The sequence below is a fragment of the Zootermopsis nevadensis genome, unplaced genomic scaffold (genome assembly GCF_977971745.1).
Source record: "Zootermopsis nevadensis isolate Lab colony 2312 unplaced genomic scaffold, Znev_1.0 Znev_ptg000061l, whole genome shotgun sequence".
NCBI classification, from domain to species: domain Eukaryota; kingdom Metazoa; phylum Arthropoda; class Insecta; order Blattodea; family Termopsidae; genus Zootermopsis; species Zootermopsis nevadensis.
Window position 1 is genome coordinate 4,500,504 of NW_028259192.1, and position 20,157 is coordinate 4,520,660.

The 20,157-nt window shown below is 35.5% G+C and overlaps 1 protein-coding gene across 27 annotated transcripts in view; it reads left to right on the forward strand.

Annotated features, from left to right (window-relative positions):
* Dcr-1 (Endoribonuclease Dcr-1) overlaps nt 1-20,157 on the forward strand; it is a 145,782-nt gene that overhangs the window by 81,814 nt on the left and 43,811 nt on the right. For 7 of the 27 annotated variants that reach the window (XM_087340652.1, XM_087340649.1, XM_087340647.1 and 4 more), the window contains exons 3-9: nt 2,417-2,521; nt 10,700-10,770; nt 10,983-11,098; nt 13,700-13,877; nt 16,053-16,178; nt 17,337-17,506; nt 19,244-19,479. In XM_087340652.1, coding sequence (XP_087196778.1) covers nt 2,417-2,521; nt 10,700-10,770; nt 10,983-11,098; nt 13,700-13,877; nt 16,053-16,178; nt 17,337-17,506; nt 19,244-19,479 — 1,002 coding nt within the window. The other 20 variants (XM_087340657.1, XM_087340658.1, XM_087340653.1 and 17 more) reach the window with 18 other exon arrangements.

Genomic DNA, 20,157 nt, shown 5'->3' on the forward strand with positions numbered 1-20,157 from the left:
AACATAACCAGACTACACAGCGCAACAACCCAGAAGACAGAAATCTTCATACTCATCGCCCTGATGATGGAGGCAGTATGACCTCTGAAACGTTGGTGGAAATCTACCAGACTACACAGCGCAACAACCCAGAAGACAGAAATCTTCATACTCATCGCCCTGATGATGGAGGCAGTATGACCTCTGAAACGTTGGTTAACATCGACCAGACTACACAGCGCAACAACCCAGAAGACAGAAATCTTCATACTCATCGCCCTGATGATGGAGGCAGTATGACCTCCGAAACGTTGGTAAATATCTACCAGACTACACAGCGCAACAACCCAGAAGACAGAAATCTTCAATACTTCAGTTATTTATTCATGTGTAAAACAGGCAGACACACGCCAGACACACAGTGTGTTTGTGTGGGGGTGGCAAATAACGAAGGTATGAAACCATCAAAGATACTTTGTCATTCGGAAACAAACATTGTTTCTGTAAGAAGAAGCAAAGGGAGTTCTTCAAACGAAGATAAACTTATTCTGAATTTAGTAATAAAGTTAGGTCAATAGATTAACATATGAATGTGATAGTCATATGTCTTCATTGAGAACGCCTTTGTAATTTCGTTAAATATATCTAAATCTAAAAGACTGCTTCCCACAGGGGACCTGAACAGATTATTGGTCAGACTAAAAGGAAGGAAATTACCGTACGAAACGATACAATTATGCCACTAATGATTCCTGTCGCGAATGATGTTTAAAATAAATTTCTGCATATAAATGGACCGGTCGATTAAGAGACAAAAACTGAACTAATTCACTTGACGTCCATAACCTCAATTCCATATTTTGGCCACTTTGCTTGGTTTGAATGAGGCCTTTCTTTCAAGATTACTATTACATATTCCCTATGCAAGACAACGAAATAAATTTGAAACATAGTAGCTGTATAGCTACATATACAGTTTCTTATTTGTAACGATTATGGAACCCCAACAAAGTGCTCTTCTATTTCTCTTTTCCATATATCGGTGTTGGGAACATCTGCTTTATCATACCACGGGACAACCACCTAGAGTTTGCGCAATCGCGAATTAGACATGGAATTATTGATTGTACATTTTGGGAAAGCCACAGATTGACACTTTGGTTCAATATGAATATCAGGATCTGGGTAGGTCATGCAATTCAATGTTGCCAATATTGGATGCCGATAATTTTTCCACGTAGAAATGTAACAATCTGTGCCTCTGAGTGTAGAATGAAATTGCTTTGCTTCGTTTGAATGGTGATATCGAACCGAATGTCAAAATTTTGATTAAAATATTTGTGTAAGGATTTCTCGGTAATGAAATTTGTTCAGAACGAGTTTTACTTTAACAACTGCGTACCACAGTAATTAAATAATTAATACCATGTTGCTATTACAACAAAGTTGAAACTGGAATTATTTTGCTCAAAACTGTGCCTTCTTGATACAGAAATTATCATTATCAGTGAACACTGATAGATTCACGTTTGTAATCGGCCGAAATAGAATGGTAGGCAGTGCAATTTATGACTGATAAAATATCTTTTCAATTTTTATGTACATTCTCTGGAAAGATAAAACACTCGTTTTCTTCGTTTCATCATTATTACTAGATCATGGCGAAATGGTAATTATTAGAAGTGGTTTAGCTCTCTTTATAACATCAGTTCAATAGTCATTTTATATGCAGTCAACAAGTAAGTCATACTTGATTTAAAAGTGAAGTCAAATAATTTTACTTACACAAGCCAACACTGGCCAGGCTCCTGGCCACTTATGCGACTACATCTAGCTTTTATGCACTCTCTTGTTCTCAGTAGAGTAACTCCAAGTGTCTTTATTCAACAGTATACACAACAAAGTGCAGGTATTGAGAAGATAACCATAAGACAATACTTCATTAGCACAACCAAATCATAAGTGAGGTATTGTAATATATTGTAGTGTATTTTTCTCTCTGCATGTACATTTGCTGCTAAGTCTTCATGTGGTGCATGTGTGTAGGCTATATAAATACTGAAAATTCTAAATATTATGTGAGATTTCAGGTTCTCACAATCGCAAGTATGAACCTGGCTGTCTCTTTTTTTGAAATATTGTCACTGAATGTAATGGTTGAGAGATTAGCACCCCTACTTTTTATTGCTTATGTCCCAGGTTCATATCTTAGCCCAGACTGGTGAACCTAACTGAGGTTTCTTGTGGTTTTTATTAATCCTTCCAGGTAAATTCTGGTATCTTAAATTAGGCCATTGTTTTGTTTCATATTCTTTCTAATTCATTCTTTCTATCAGTGAACATTTATTATCTGAGCTACAGACAGTATTGATAAATAAGCCATAACTCTTATAATGGCTGGCTAGATAAATTTGTAAAGTAATTTTTACTGTTTCAGGCAACAGAAGCACTGGTAAAATTTGGCCATTGCTATTTGTTAGTACCACAGGAATTACACAGAATGCCTATAAAAGATCCAAATGTCAGAGAGTTTTCCAGACAGGTAAAGAAATGTTTCTTATGTGTGACAATCTTACTTTCAGCTTTATATATTGAAAGTAATTTTTCAGCAACAATAGTTGGTTGTGATAGAAGGATTTTTTCCCTTTCATCCTTAGATTTCGTGTTACAGTTTCTTTATTTTTCAGAGTCACATTTATGGTGTGCACCAGAAGGATTCAAGAAATGTATATGGGTACAGCATAAATCTTTCAAGTTAAAACAACTGACTTTTTGCATTATACTTTAATTATGAAGAGAAGACATTAAAATTAAACTCTAAATTTCCATTCACAGCATAGAAACATATTTCACTGACAGGAACATGAATTGTGCGGTGAAATCAGAAGCATCATATTTGGATTCTAGTACCTCAAATGTTGACTTAAAAAATTGTGTGTCTGTGAAGTTTAATGAAACAACAGTTAAATCTGAACCCAATGGCTTGGATAACGAGAGTGATATGTTATTAGCACATGACATAAATGTGTATCATAATGAGAATAAGGTACAAACAGAATATTTGATCACAGAACCAAATATAAGACACATTAATCATTTTAAGGCAATACACAAAGATAACAGTTCATCAGGTAATGCAAATATGGTAAAATTACAACCACCAAATCAACATCTTCATTTAGAAACTAAAAGAATTAGTGATATATCAGATACTAATTGCAGCACAACATTTGAAAAATTGGATTCTGTATCTTCAGATTTTCAAAAAATAAATTATAATACAATTTTAAATTACCAGGAGAACTGTATTGATCTCTCAAGTATATGTAGTAATACGAGGGCAGTGCAGTCCAATAGTTTTAATTTATGCCATAATAAACCACATGGGAAGCCACCATACACTAAATACAATTTTAAATCTCAATTACACTTTCCAAAGGAATCTTCAATTAAAATGTATGTTAAAAAAACTGATCCATCATACAAAAATTTTGAAAATGATAATGCTGAGTCATTTGTGATTAATGTGGATCCTGCACGAGTTGGAAACCCTGAATCTTCAGACAAAAATAATGTTTCAGTGAGTGGTACAGGTAGTGTGTTCCATTGCAATAAGTGTGATCGTTCCTTTCCACTCGAACAATTACTCAACCTTCATGAGCGGAATCATGCACGAGAACGAAATTTCACATGTGCACAGTGTGATAAGAGATTTTTCAGCAAGAATGATCTGCATCATCATATTGCAGTTCACATGGACGACAAACCATTCGCCTGTACTTTGTGCAGCAAGGCATTCAGAAGGAAGACGCTGCTTAGGAAACATGAGCAGTTTCATGGAGGGAAACAGAAAATGTTATCTTGTACAATGTGTACAAAACTATTTATATCTGAAACTGAGCTAGCAGACCACATGAAGGTTCACAAGAAATCTAAACAGTTTGTTTGCAATATATGTAAATGTTCTTTTGTCACAAAACACACCTTGCGAAGGCATGAGCATCGTCAACATAACAAAGACAGCAAATTTTCATGTGATTACTGCCGAGAGACGTTCTCATCGAGTGCAAAGCTAGCACGTCATGTCGTTGCACATGCAGGTAGCAGACCTTTCACCTGCAAAATATGTGCCAAGTCCTTTATATTAAGTCATCATCTGTCACAACATATGGGTATCCATGCCCCTAAAAAAATGTTCACTTGCCATCACTGTGCTAGATCATACACTAGACGTGATTCCTTGGACGTCCATATGCGTATCCATGCTGTGGTGCGACCTTATGGCTGCTCATATTGCTTTAAGACATTCTCAACAAATGGACAGCTTACAAGACATCTGAGAATCCATATGGGCCAGCAGTTCAAATGTTCAGTATGTACAAAAACATTTGTGACTAATATACAACTTCAGAGGCATTATAAGTTTCATGTGGATAAATTAGAAAAATAACCAAACAAACATTTGTTCCTAAATAGTCATAAAAAGTAACTGTGAGAATAGTGAGATCTAGGAGGCTCCAGTGGGCTGAACATGCAGCATGTATGGGGGGAGGCAAGGGATGCATCCAGAATTTTGGTAGGGAATCTTTCTGGAAAATGACCACTAGGCAGACCAAGAAGTAGATGGGAGGATAACATCAAGATGGATCTTAGGGAGGTGGGCTGTGAGGATGGCAAATGGATGGAGTTGGCTCAGGATCAGTGTCGGTGGCAGGCTTTGGTGTTGTCGGTGTTGAATCTGTGGGTTCTGCTACCAGGGAGTTTGTCATGTAGTATGCATAGAGTAAGATTGCCACATAGTCAAACATCATGTTGGAAGCTATTTTTTCAGTAACTCAGGTACAAATAAATTGTGGGAAGAATTAATTTAATCTGTCTTTGGTTAAAAAAATAAAAACCTGAAGGGAAAAGACTACACAGGAGACTTAGATAGATTAGAGGATAATTTTAAAGGGGTCTTCAAGAAATGTGATAATATGATGTGGAATGGATTCATCAGACTCGTGATAGGGACCAGTGGCGGACTCTTACGAATATAGTAATAAACCTATGAGTCCTATAAAGTGGGCAATTTCTTGACTAGCTGAGAAAGTATTAGTGCCTCATGAAGGATTCTGGTCTGTGGAATTAGTTACCTGTCACACAAATATCTGTACTTAGAAATTTAAAACCCATTGCATAGTAGTTTCCTTTTTCTAGTAATGTTTAAGACACCATTTGAACTTTAGTATTATTTTGCTTACAGTCGAATCATTCCTGAAGCAGCAGCAGAGTGGTTAGTGAGATTTCAGGTTATTATGGCAGTGAGTATGAAGACTGTTTTCTGGGATGCTGTGCCATGTAGTCTGGTAAAAGATGACTTGGCATTTCATAGGTGCTTGTTGTCTACCATCACCAGAATGATGAGTAAACTGCACATGAGGAACTGATTTGAGATTGGGGTCAGATCAGACAAGGTGGAACCTTGGCCAGACCAGTGAGGAAGAGGGTAAGGATTGGGTTAGAGCAAGGGAGCCAAAGGGCAAAGGGGCAGATCACAGTCTGGCCAAAAGAGGGGGATAATCTGTGGGGTGCTACTACAGCCACTTGTTCCTCTGCCATCTGTTCCCATATCTGAAATTAATTCCTCATATGCAGCTTACTGATCTCTCTGTTGATGGAAGACTTCCCTATGCAACATCCCAGGAAACAGTCATCTTCAGTAAGATAAAGGTGACAGCTGCAAAATGATAGCTGTCCTTCCATATTAGCCAATATGACAATGACTTAAAGACATTACATATGCTTTATGACACGGAGTGATTATTTGAAATTTAGTGATATAGAACAGAACAGACATGTAGTCTTGTCTAATACAGCATTTTAAGGAACCATCTGCATTAGCAATGGATTACTGTATAACAGTGTATATATGATATGATCTGTTGATGGAGAATAAATAGATCTCCAGTCCACTTTAAAATTTGAGGTTCTCACAACAGTGGTGATATCTTCTGAGTTGAGGATCAGCGGTTAGCAGTGATTTACCCTGAAGATGGGCATGTTAATTTCTTTGAAATGTTAGTAGCCACACTCAAGACTACATGGCATCATAACTTAGAAGAACACACTTGATATCCACTGCCACTTTATTCATATAGCACTTATCTGAATTTATGTGTTGATGTCAAGGATTGATTTTATGTTGGTACATACTGAGTCATAGTTTCTAGATTTGTAATATTTAAGCACCTAAGAATTGGAAAATGGACATTAGATTTGAAATGTGAAGTATACATCATACATCTCCATAGGTGAAGTTCTTTAAAGTCAGTATAAGATAATTAGTGAAATATATAAATTACATTTACCAGGAGTACAGGAAGTTAGATGGGACAAGGAAGCTCTGAACTATCATGTGATTATATACTTTCTATGAAAAGGGGATGCTGCATGAGGAATCATATTGGCAGTTGAGAGGGTAAAGTTTGTTGCAAATCGTTGGGAGAGGCTATCTGTAGAGTAAACATGCAGCACTGTACTTGAATATGCAGAGATTTTATCTCAAGAGGCTAAGCAATGCAAAAGTTAATAGACAATAACAGGTCAAAATCTCACAGGTTTGCAGGTTCAGGAAACTTGGATAACGATGTGGACATCACTAGGGAGAAGTATGTGCAAGTTGCTAATGGAGATTATAAGATTGCATTTTGTTGCTAAGCTTAATAACTAATAAAGGTATTCCATCTATCACACAACAAACATTAACCTTATGATAAATATATTGTTGGAATAATTTCACAATATACATTGCATGCTTCAGCCATAATAGCCATTTTTAGGTGCGAAGTTAAGAAATTAATAAAGTTAGTGCATTTAAGATATAAAATTATGCATATGTATATTGTAAAGGTTAAACCATCAGGGATGCATATGTTAAGACATATTAAAATTATACAAGTTATATGGCCAAAACATTTAGTGGACAGTTTACTAAAACAGAAATATTTCTTCACACTTGTTGCATGACAGATGGAACACCATTATGAGTTCAAAGAGTCGATTTCTGAGACCTTGGAGCAGAAAGGCTCGACTCCGCTGTGAGCAGATATCAGAATCATTTGCATGTGTGCAGCTGAGTATTAATATTTAGTGTAAGGAAGGCCACATATGAACCCAGCATATTTAATTAATCGTGATTTACAAGGCTGGTAGTCCAAGAAGAATTCATTATAATTGTGATTTATTTGTCTCTTAAAGCAATTTGCATGTGTGTAGCTGAGTATGAATATTTAGTGTAAGGAAAACAACATAAAAACCAAGTATAGTTAATTAACTGATTGTAATTAATGTGTCTGTAATGGAAATGAAAACCATTCTAATGCAGAAATATATATATATATATATATATATGTACTTAATAGCGTGTAATTTTTAATTAAGAAAATATTGTGGTATGCACTGTACATATTTTTCCATAGTTCACAGTTTGTAAAAATATTGCTGTCATCGCATTGTCTCTCATAATAATAATAATAACAACAACATATTCAAACAAAAGTTAATTTCCGATTTGTTTAGAGGCATTGTATGTTACTACATCCAGCTCATATTAAAACATAATAATATTAACAAGATCCCCACTGAGTTGCCTTATTTGTTTTGATAATAGCAGTCAACATTTGATAAGTCTTTTACATGGTACACATATAGCTGGAGTATATAAAATGTGATTAATACTAAGTACTGTTATGAATATATACTAACTTGCCTTCTTTATAGGTTCCACACCCAGAGGACTGATCTCTCACACTGCTACCATCACCTGTTATGGTTTTCATCGTTTCTCAGAATTCAGCTTTAGTGAAATTTACTAAAATGCCTGAATATTTCATCTTTCAGGTATTCATCATCACTCACTTCTGTTAAATAGGCCCCTTGTGCATTATACTGCATTACTGTGAATCACTCTGTGCTATAATTTGCCCACCCAGGTCACAAATAATGGAAAAATTTTCATGTTCACAGTCATGAAATTCCAATATTTTTTCAAGCATCTTACGTTGGTTTACAACAGTCATTGCTGAAGTGCTGTGGCCATTTACCGATGTACTCCCTTAATAACTGTCTTATCATCCCTACCAGTTTCCTGGCCCCACAAATTATGTATTAAGTAATTAATGGCTGATCTTGCCTGTCTGTCCATCAGTCTGAATGTCCTGTCGATTCTACTCCAGAACCACTGGATGGAATGGGATGAAATTTAATATAGAGGTTGCGCCATTCTGCCCGACGTCAAAATCATACTTTTCAATACCATACAAACAGTGATAACAAAATATAATGAAGAAATTTGTTGGATGGACATACAGTCCACTGACATGCTGTTATGTGTCCAAAGTGGGAACTATCTATGTTCGAGTTTGTTTTCGGTGGTTACCATTAGTGATAATTATTGTGCATTCTTTGAATGGCTATTTAATTAACATGGTAAACGTGATTACTAATAATTTAAGTGATGAGTCAGCTAAAGTGTTCGTGATTGATAAGTTTTTATGCGTTCTTTGCACGAAGTGCATACGGAGAACCCATTGTGGGCTGGTTGTGTGTCTCCATCCATCAGTCTGTGTCCAGTAGATTCAAGTCGAGAACAACCACTAGACTGATTTGGATTAAATTTTATGTGTTTTGATATTCTGCATGACCTCAGAATAACCCTTTTGCATATACTACGAGTGGTGATAAAATGACGCATGAGGAAGTGTTACAAGTTTTGAAAATGTAGGATTTGATGTTTTCACGGCTGTGAATGCAGATGGCTGTCTTCCGATGATATAGGCAGCAAGGACCTCTCAAACATTGGTAAACTTATACCAGACCACATGACAAAACAACATAGAAGACAAGCCATCTTCAAGTTTTGAAAATACAGAACATTTGAAAGTTCTCAGATTTTCCAATTTTGCAGAGTACGAACGAGGCCCTGTGCTGTCACCCTTCACCATCACTTCTCTTCTGCACAACATCCTGCATGACTGTCTCTGATAACAGTAATTTCATGCTCATCTGTTCCCATTTTTCTTTCTCTTACACTTTCATTTTCCAACATGATTTTTGTATTTCTATGTGCTCTTCAGTTATCATGCAATATATAGGAATTGTAAAATTGTTTGTATTGGCTGTATTTGCTTATACACACATCTTTAGTACATGAATACATTCATCAGAAGAGAGTAGGGTGAGAAATAAGTCATAATAATACAATACATATTATAACTACAATTCATACTATTATAAAATTTCACAATATAAACAAAGGGTTCCCATAATTAGTGATATGTTACAAATGCATCCACACATTACATACAGTACATAAATTATACTATTCACTTATATTACATGTACAGAACAAAACAATGAACGTTATGTTCTATTGGTAAACATTAGAAATTCATCAACAGCAAAAAAGGAGTGTGTGATTAAGTATCTTTTTAAAGCTACTTTAATTTGTAACTTTTTATTTAGAAGACGCACAAGACTTGATGGTAAACTGTTGAAAATGTTGATGCATGCATGATATGAACTCTTCGGAAGAATGAGAGGTTGGCAGTTGGTCTATGAAGCCGGTTCTTAGTCCTTTTGTTGATACAGTGTACAGTAGAATTAGTATGAAAATGTTCTTGGTTATTTACATTGAAGTTCATTAATGAGGATATGTGTTCACATGGAAGAGCTACAATCCCTACTTTCTTGAATAGACTTCTACATGAATTTCTAGGTTTGCCACCAGCCATTACACTATTTTTTTTTTTTTTTGTAAAGTAATTATCATTTTGCTGTTAGATTAATTAAACCCACCCACCATTATTCTGTACATTATGGAGTGAAAATAGGCAAAATAAACTGGTTTTATTGTGTCAGTGTTGCCAGTATACATCATAGATCTAAGTAATATGCAGTAATTAACTAGGTATCAGTTTAGGTAGTTATCAATTTCCAAACGCAGAAATTTTGTATTTACCTACGGGAGTCGTATTAGGGCCAGGTCAAGCCGAGGGTTAACTTTTCTGACCCCAACGTTCATCCAAGGCTTGTCATGCATCATGAAGAGATTGAGAAGTCCAACTTTTGTGTTGGCTTCACTTCAGTAATAAAAAATACTGACACTAATATATCTAAATCATCATTTGAAAAGAGTTTCGTTATATTACTAATAAACGATCTTGGGGAACTTCCCGTCTAAGAAAGAAATATGTTGACAAATATTTCTCAAAAAACATCCTCTTCGTATAACATTAAACACCCAGGGTACATGCAGGTAGGAACATCATTTCCGAGAATAGCGATATCTCGAATTCATACATTATCTCGAATATCTAAAATCTCGTTCGTCTCGAAAACATAGCCATTAAATGTGTTCAGTGTTATTTAATTTCATTAAAAGCTGTATGTGATAGAGTTACTTTTATGGAATTAAGGTAGGTAGGAAGCAGACAACGTAGGTTTTCATGTATGCAACATTTTTTGTGCTTAGTTATATACATAAATTTGAGATTTGGATGTTAACCTCTAGTAAACAATGGTAATATCCATACATACAAAGAGTAGGTGATTCAGTAGAAGTTAAACATATGAATGCACGAAAAGCCGGAAAACGGAGTAAAGTTTGTTCGAAATTTTTAACCAAGCCCTAGTATTTTGTAATGTATTTTATGAATGTATATATTTTTCCTTTTTTCAGGTGGTCTGCTAATGGCCTATCATTTTAATGACAATGTTTATACCAAATCATTTACACCGCGGGACTATCAAGTGAGTTACTTTTAAGTAAATTGTAACACGAATTTTTATATATGTAGTGTTGTGTTCTATTAAAACTTTGTTCACATGTAACTTTTCTTAGGCAATCAGCCATGTGAGTATATTAATTTCGTTTTCACTCTCACACAGCTGATGGCACAAGAAAACATTGCTTTCAATTAGCGTGAAAGCTTAAAAATCATATAAAACTTGTTATTTTGCAGGTTGAGCTGCTGGATGCTGCAAAAGAACATAACATCATTGTTTGTCTTGGCACAAGCTCTAGTAAAATCTTCATAGCTACCAAGCTTATTCAAGAATTGGCCAATGCTGTACGCAGGTTAGTGAGCACCTGTCTAATTTAGTATAAAGGATGCACTTATCATATTTTTAAAAACTGCACAATGGAGCACTTCTCATGAAATGGGCCTACAAACACTTGTGACAGAAGGTGGTATTATTTTTTGTTCGGTTTGCATGTATTTACATTAACCAGGTTTTACTACTTATAGTTTATTAGCATTTCTTTTATCAGTGCAGACAAGTTTTTGTTTTGCAGATTGTGTATGAAAGTGAAAGGTTACCTCCGTTTTTCATTGTTATTGCTAAATAGTAACATAACATATTTGATCACACATGTTATTCATGCTTTCCCTACAAATATAAATGTGTAATCACTTCCACAGAAACAACATACATGGCTGTAACAAGATGCAATGCATATATTAACAAATTAACAAGGGCAACAAACAGTGCTCTGATAACATATGAGTTAAGAGGAATATAATATCACTGGGCATCATTCAAGAGAAAGAAACATTAAAATTAACAAATAGAATTAGGGAAACTGGCTAAACCAGTTCATTAGAACAATGTTTCTCTGGAGGTTATCTAAATGTTAACCATAGGGACTTGAAACACGTACATTGAACATAGTTTAGAATGCACCACCAACATCTGGGCATACAAACCAAATGATTACAGGAGTAAATACCACAACCTTGAAGAAACGTCAAGGCTTGGAATGTTGGGGGAGGTGGTTTTTCTGTATATTAAAAATTAATTGTGATAGATGAACTGGAAAACAACATGAGTGCCATGGAAATGAAAGTAAGTGCCGACACTGGTGCAAAATATGGAGCCATGCTACCATTGAAGAGAAGCGACAGATAAACTAGACAAATAGCTCATGGGCATAATAACTGTGATTGAAGAACAGACAATTTAAGTATGATTTACAACAGATGCGACAGGACATCACATTGGCACAGCAGGATATTTAATTTGCTCAACAAAGCATAGAAACAGCTCAAAATGGCCTCAGAGTTGCTCGTCAGGAATTGGAGATGCAGCTGGTGGCAGTGAAAGCCCAAACAAGAAATGAAGACAGGAATTGGTACAGATATATTGAAAGAATTGATGTTTGATGGATTCAGATCCTGAACATTATTCCATTGCCAATTTTAGTCCATCACCAGTCAGAACAGTTCTGCATCCTGTGAGGGGCAACTTAGGGCAAACAGCATAAAGGTGGGAGCTATGTTGCAAACCTGCAGAGTAATAATGTGTGCCCAGCTGACCCCCCATGTAGTCACCCTAATCTGCTGCATTCTCCATCATCTGGAATCTTCTATGAGGTTCTGAATTTTATCACCAGACTTTCAGTTTCTTAGGTGGATTGAACATTCAGAGGCTCTGTTGATCAATTACAGAACTTCAAAATGCCTGATGCTTGACTTAGGAACTTTGTTATTACAACATCATGCAAAGTGTGCTACAGTAGTGAATGGGCCATGTTGGCAAGATTTAGATGGAAAACAGTGTTGTAAGCTTCATGAATATGTGCAATATAAAGTGAACAAGTGTGATTTAGAGACAGACACACTGAAAGGCAGGAAGAATGCATCTTCCCTGTTCATATTGTCAGGATGGAGCTTGACCTCTGTCATGCCCCTTATGATACAGTACATCTATCTTGACTTCTTGATCAGAATACTGGCATTCTTTAACTGTATGTAATAGCGTAAGTTGATGCTACGTTTTGTCACTGCAGATTTCGTGGGATGGTGCAGACAGATGTGTCGGTGATGCTCTTTAACCCTTGTATCAATCAAAAGTCCAGTTTGTCAAATATACATTTTCCCACACTTGCAGGGAATGCTGTAAACACCTGGCATTATTAGTCTCATTCTTAATGGGTTGAAGAAAGTTGGAGAGCTTCCTTGGTGGGAGACTTACTGTCTTGATGTTGTGTTTAGATAGCACCCTGCTGATGTGATTGAAAGTAACACAAAGAGTAAAAACATTACTCAAGCAGGATCCTCGCTATGTCCTTGTTGTCTTTCTGTCTTCTTTTCCCCTCTTACTGCAAAGTAACTCAAGCTTGGATTTATTTTGCTTTCATTGCTGTAGTGCATGTAATAAATCCATCAGCTAAAAAGAACCCACTGTGTAATAGACTATAGATAGTAGAATGATGAAACTGCCATGGTGGTCTAGCGGTTAGAACACTGGCCTTGTAATCCTGGGGTCCCGGGTTCGATTCCCGGCGGTGCCTGAATTTATAACTTGTGTTGGGCAAGGCCGTGGGCTAAGCAACATGGAGTTTTCGTCCGTGGCATCCCAACAATTACTCCATACTCCATACACGCAGAAGAAGGCAATGGCAAACCACTTCTGGATCACCTGCCTAAAAAACATATATGAACAGGTCCCAGTCCGAGAAAAGGATGGAAGGATCCTGTTCATAATACGCCGCCAACCTCCTGTAAAGGAGACAGCATAATAAATAAGAAGTAGAATGAGTGTTCTGATTTTGTTTCTTACATTATAGTGAACTGTCTTTATTATTAATGTGTATGGAACACTAATGTTTTATATAATAATTTGTGCAAAGAAAGGTTGCTCATTTTATTGACTCTGTAACTATATAATATTTCAGGCCATTCCAACATGGTGGCAAAAGAACTTTGTACTTGGTGGACACAGTGGCTGTGGTGGCGCAGCAGGCATCGTACATTCGTCATCTGACAGATCTGTCTGTTGGAGAATACACGTCTAGTGATGAAGTTGACATGTTTGACACTGAAGACTGGGAACAGGAGTTTCAAGAAAATCAGGTATTATTTCTGTAAGACAAAATGGTTGACAGACATTCTGATCGGAGTAGGATTGACTGCACTTTTGCTATATCTCAAGAATGTCAGTTTTCTTTCTGCTTCATTCTTAAATAAAACAACCTAAGTAATTGTAAATTGCATTAAAATGGTTGCTAGTATCTAATAGATGCATCTGTAGCAGTTTCATGCCCAAGATTACATTGTAGATCTGAGAGGGGAAAAATTCAACTATAACAACTAAATGTAGTACTGATATTAAAAAGTTTGGTGTGCTGTTGATATAAATTTTATTCTTTCTCTTACCAAATTTTTATTTTTTAACAACACTTGGGCAGAAGTAAGATTTGTTTTGGTAATTTGCTTTGAAGTTTGCATGAAAATTGTACTGAAAGCTCTCTCCAAGTCTTCTAGAAAATAATTTAAATAATTTGCTGATTTTGAAGTAACAATAAAGACATCTGGCTCTGTGTGTTGTATAATTAATATGGCTAGCCTTACTCCAGAGGAAGAGATATGAACGTCAACTGAGTACCTACTATTGGCATACCAGTATGTTTAACACTTTGCATCCTGTGGTAGTTCATGTACCAACTCATTTTCCTTGCCAAATAGCTGAAGGTAATACATTTACTAACTCAGAATTAAACAAATGACAGATTAAATTAACTGCAGTATGTGCATGAATTTTTCAGTGGTTGCAGCTCACATGCATGTTGTTTCTGCATTATAAATTTGACTTTATATGTGGTTATTACAAACAGGAACCTTGAGATAAGCAGTACACAGACCCGTGAGTCCAGAGAAGCTAATGTTGAGTTGAGAGAAGTTAATGTCGACACATTGGCTCAGTTGATAATGCTTTCATTCATAAGGTCATGTGCCTTGTTTCGGTATTCCACCTCATGATGGCACCTCTGTCACACATCTGATTGTGGCCTGTGCACACTTCCCATCCTTCCCTTTTCTCCTTTTTTCCAGGTTGTAGAGCAGCTGCAGGCATTGGGCTCCATTTTACATTCCCAGACTTCATACTGGAATCATCCTAAATTTTGTCTTTTTTCTTTATTTCAAAATCTTTGTTTTTGCTTGATAAGAGTATGGGTGGTTAAGTGATAAACAATGAAGTGGCTACTATGGCAAGTTCAAAATATTTGTATTGAATTTGTTGTGTTTAATTAGGGCCACAATGTGGGTGCTACCTTGTTTTTAAGCTTACATGGGACGTCCTGTTCTAAAGTTACAGGTCTCTTTGTTATGAACCTTTGCATATTTGCCCAAAATGAATAGTATGTTTTTGCTGCGATCCAAGATGGACCAGCCTTTAGTTTTTACACCCCATGGCACTTTAAAATGTTCAAATCTTTCCAGGCTCATTGTTATTGCTTTTCTAAAAGGGTCTTTCCTTGTGAAATCAGCACACACAGGGGCAACATATTCCTGGCCATGTCTGGTAATTACATTTTGCAAACTTATTGGGTTTCCTTAGGATGCGACTTTTTTTAATGTTACCTTCCTGTGTCCATTTTTAAATTTTAATTTTTCATTAAATTTTCTATCATTTTGGTTAATCAAAAATATGCTTGTAACTGTGGTCCTAATTAATACAAGGAACTCGTTCTTGCACCAGTTGAAAGGTCTTAAGTGGGACTTTTGTTTTGCGCACATTTTGACTTTGACAATTGACCATAATTTACAAAAAAAAAACCATTGCCAGATTGGTGAAACTTTTTCCCATGACACTTAGTTAACATTTTAATACATCTTTGGAAAGTGTCGTGTTGGGACACGAATTTGATGTGTAGGTATGTTTTTTTTTTGTGATCTGAAGTTACACAGAATGGTTAAGCGTGATGAGTCATATGACCTGTATAATCTGTAAATTCTCTGATCTTGTACATTGCATGTTTTGCATATTTCTTCTTGTGTTAATCTAAATGACTTAATGTATTTAAACTGTTATTACAAAATATGTATTCAATAGCAAGTTGCCTTTGTGTATAAATGTCCTCTACACTCAGGTAGTTTTAGATAAATCTCCTTTCTGTATTTGTTCTTGTGTTCTTAGCTTGTGCTGTATCTGTAATTGGCCTTCTAGCTGTTGATGCAGCGCAGTAATAATAAATAATTGAATTGAATTTATGAGCAATACTTGATCAGGCTTTATTTCTGTGTTAGGTTTTAGTAATGACAAGTCAGATATGCTTGGAGATCATGAAGTGTGGGTTTATGCAGATGAACTTCCTCAATTTAATCATATTGGATGAATGTCATAGAGCTCTTAGAGAACATCCAATGAGAGAGGTAAGATGTTTTTTGGTATTTGCCATTACAAGCTTATTTAAGTAGACTTCTCCTAGAATTCAACATATTCATATATAAATGAGGTTACGTTGCTGGGCCTGGAGAGTGTTGTTGTCTGCACCCTCTCATGTATTGTTAAATTCGTTTATAATAAGTTAGGTTGGAAGCAAGAGTAAAAATTATGTGTTAAGTGAAAAGTATGCTAATGAAAATATAGTTGAATCGGATTAACCAGTTTGAATTTTACCACGTACCTTATACATACGAGTTTTACCACCTGTAATTTTAAGGAAGATTGTGATTTAAATAGCATTATTGATGCATTGTTTACTTCACATCAAAATGAACAGTGAGAAGTGATTTGAGGTTTATTTAATGACGCTGTCAGTAGCACAGACTGTGTACTGCTTGGACCAAATTACGTGCCAGCTCATTTCCCTAGTGCTGCAGTTCGCACGGCCTGGTCGGTGCACAGAGCAGCCAGTTAGCATGATAGCTGTTTCCAAAAAGTGACTGTTAGCTTGTTTTCTGTTCTCCGTCATCGCAGCAAGGACCTCTGAAATGTTGGTAAATGCCTTCCAGACTACACTGCATAACAACCCAAAAGATAACCATACAAAAGGCATTATTTTTGAAAAGGTTAGAAAATGTGTGGAGGTGTGTATGCAGTGCATGCCACTTTGGTCTTTGCCCTGTACTAAGCACTAGCAAGTAATATGGTCTCACCATCAGTGTAGCAGTGAGAAATACTTTGATACGTATTTTACAGGCATTCATAGAATATTTCAGTAGCAATATATACTGTAAAAGGTTGATTACTAGTCTGATTGGTCATGAATTGAGTTTTTTAGGAAGAATTCTTCAACAAAACAAAGTTATTGGGTTATTCCACATCAAATTTACACAAGAGAGACATTTTTAACCTGACTGCCTCAGAATTGAATGATTTTTTATGAGATTGTAGTCACAATGGAGATAGGTATTCCTGCTAGATTTCGCTGCTTTATTGTTACTAGATTTTTGAGAGCAGACATCTGAATTTCTCAAGAAACATCTATTAACATCCTGCCATTCAGCTCTAGTACAGCATTGTTAGATAAGTCAAAAGTAAATGTTATCTCTCATTTTTTTGTGCACTTTTCTATGCTCATCTTATAGATTATGAAAGAGTTTGTGACTTGTTATGAACGACCCCGAATCCTGGGCCTGACAGCTCCTCTGTTGAACAGCACATGTGATCCAGGAAGACTAGAAGCGGAGATCAACCGATTGGAAATGGTATTGCATAGTACGGCTGAGACGGCAAGTGACATTGTGTCTGTTCTCAGGTATGCCATGACTGTTCTCTCCTACACACCTAATGAGTATATCATTATTATTCACTAAAAGACAGAATAGTTTATGATTAAAATTTAAGTCATCACATAATTGTACCATAACACAGCCTTTAGTGTTGTCTTTTCATAAATCTTATCTGTGAGCTGTACCAGTTTATCCAACAGCTGTCTAACATTACCATTGTCCAATTGCAAGAAATTTGGTATGACTGTATGCTATTGGAGGCTGTCATGCCTTCTATTTTTCAATTTCCTACAATCAGTATTAACATCATTAAAGAACAACAGTATTCAAATTTCTGAGAATGGAGCAACACTAGTGCTACATAATGTAGGATCCTGAAACAATATATGATGTTATGTCTCGAAGTTCAGTAAACTCCTATTTAACATTTGCCCAGGTGACAAGTTTTTGTACCTGTAATCAGGGAGTTTTTGGAAATGAAGCTTAAAATGACTGTTTAACTTTGTTAAAGCAGAAATCAGGCATAACACTTATTTATTTAACAAAACATGAAATCAAATCTAAAAGTTCTTGACGATGATGACGAGTCATTTGAATAAAAATTTTCTTGGATATTATCCATTGTCTAGTAAAATTAAATATAAAACGACGTTTCGGAGATGGGGCTCTATCTCCATCTTCAGGTGCCAACTGAGTAGGCACCTGAAAACAGAGATAGAGCTCCATCTCTGAAACGTCGTTTTATATTTAATTTTACTAGACGATGGATAATATCCAGAAAATTTTTATTCAAAAAACATGAAATAATTATCATATATTACCAGACTCAGTTGTACTGCATGGTTATATGTAATATTTATACCAAATTTTCATTGTGAAATATTGGAGGCATATTCAGATGAAAAATAATTGTAAATTATATATATGGCAAAAATGAAATTCAGAATCCTGTCAGACAGAACCAATAAGAAGAGACAAATTTGCCTCCTTTTCTTCACTCTTCTTATGTACATTATCTTGTTATGTTTTAATACATTCTTAATCTACACTGAATCACCAAAATTCATATTATTTCTCAAAAATAAAACACTGTAAATAATGTTGTATTATTTATTCCATGTGTTACTCAATTGTATTACGGTATTGAGAGGGAGCATTCATTACTAAAATAAATATGAAACCCCATCTGCATGTAGCATGGATCCCAGCACAGTTTTCCTGTGGTCTCATGAATTTTAATGTTGTTATGCTTTTCAGTATTTTATAGATTTACATTGTTCTTTCACACCAATCAAATCGATGTAGTAGAAAAGTGTTGTAAAATATCCGAAGACATGAGTATAGTGAAGTTTCACGTGTATAACACTTGGCCAAGAGAATAGTTTTGAAAACATTCTGAAGCAGATTTTGCAGTATTATCTTAACGTTTTAAATATATATATTTAGTTTTTAAAATATTTTAAATTGATAAAAACGTGAAGACGACGGTATTACCCGTCGAAACATGTCGTTTTAATAAAAGCGCTAAAAAATATAATGTAAAATCGTATTTACGATTAAGAGCGCTAATATAATATTTTACACAATAAAATGTTTTAATATTATATAATTTTTTACAGCACCAATAAACTTCAAACGTTTGTGTATAGACTGTACAAAATAAATATATTTAATCAAACACAAACATGACGCATATAAGATACAAATTAACGTTTTAGTATGAGCGTGTTACATATTTTGTTATTTTTGTCTTTCCTTTATAGATATTGCACCAAACCCAAAGAATTGGTAGTTGAATGCAGTTTGCCCACACCAGGACCTTTGGATGAGGTCTTAGAACTTCATATTAAATCTGCAGTGACCTTCATATCTGATCACCGTTATGACCCATCTGAAGTGTATGAAGATGAATTTCAAGAGGAACTAAAGGGCATTCCAGACCCCAAGATTGATCCACAGAAAATTTTTAATGACTTCTTAGATGTACTTCACACATTAGGTATTTCCTTTATATTAACTTTTTCTTTCTTTCTTAAATGAATGGACAAATGAAAGAAGGGTATTATGACTGTGTTTTTGTTGTGCTTCCCATTTTGTGACTCTGCCCTCTGGCAGTTTACACTTTATTTGAAGTGTAATATTATACTTTTAGAGGCTTATGATGATCATGTGGTTGCAGAAATCTACTCCCAGATGATGGATCCTCAGTTCAGCTGGGACCTTACAGTCATATATAACATATTATTTGTTTCTAATTTGTAATAACATTGCTAACAGGTGGGACTGTTTGCCGCACCTGGTTTGAACAGGTATCCCTTTAAGTGATGATGATCTATTAATAATCTTGTCACTTGTGTTAACTGGCTCCCATTCAGTCTTAATAGTTTCCTATACATTTTAATGGAGGTTTCTTGAAAGAAGAGCTTCATTTGTGGTGTGGACTGCCAGGAAGGTTGGTTCTGAATGAGATGCACCAGCTTCTGATTTATTCTTGTGGTCTTAATGTATATTATAAAGAAAAACACAGCAGCTCTGTTAGATGGCAGTAATGAAATTTGTCTGGAAATAGAAGCAAAGAAGGTGTATAATTTCTTTGGCACCACACTAGAGGACACGATTCTTATATATAGGCAGCTAATAAATTCTTTGAACATGTTGGAAAATTTAAGTATCTGGG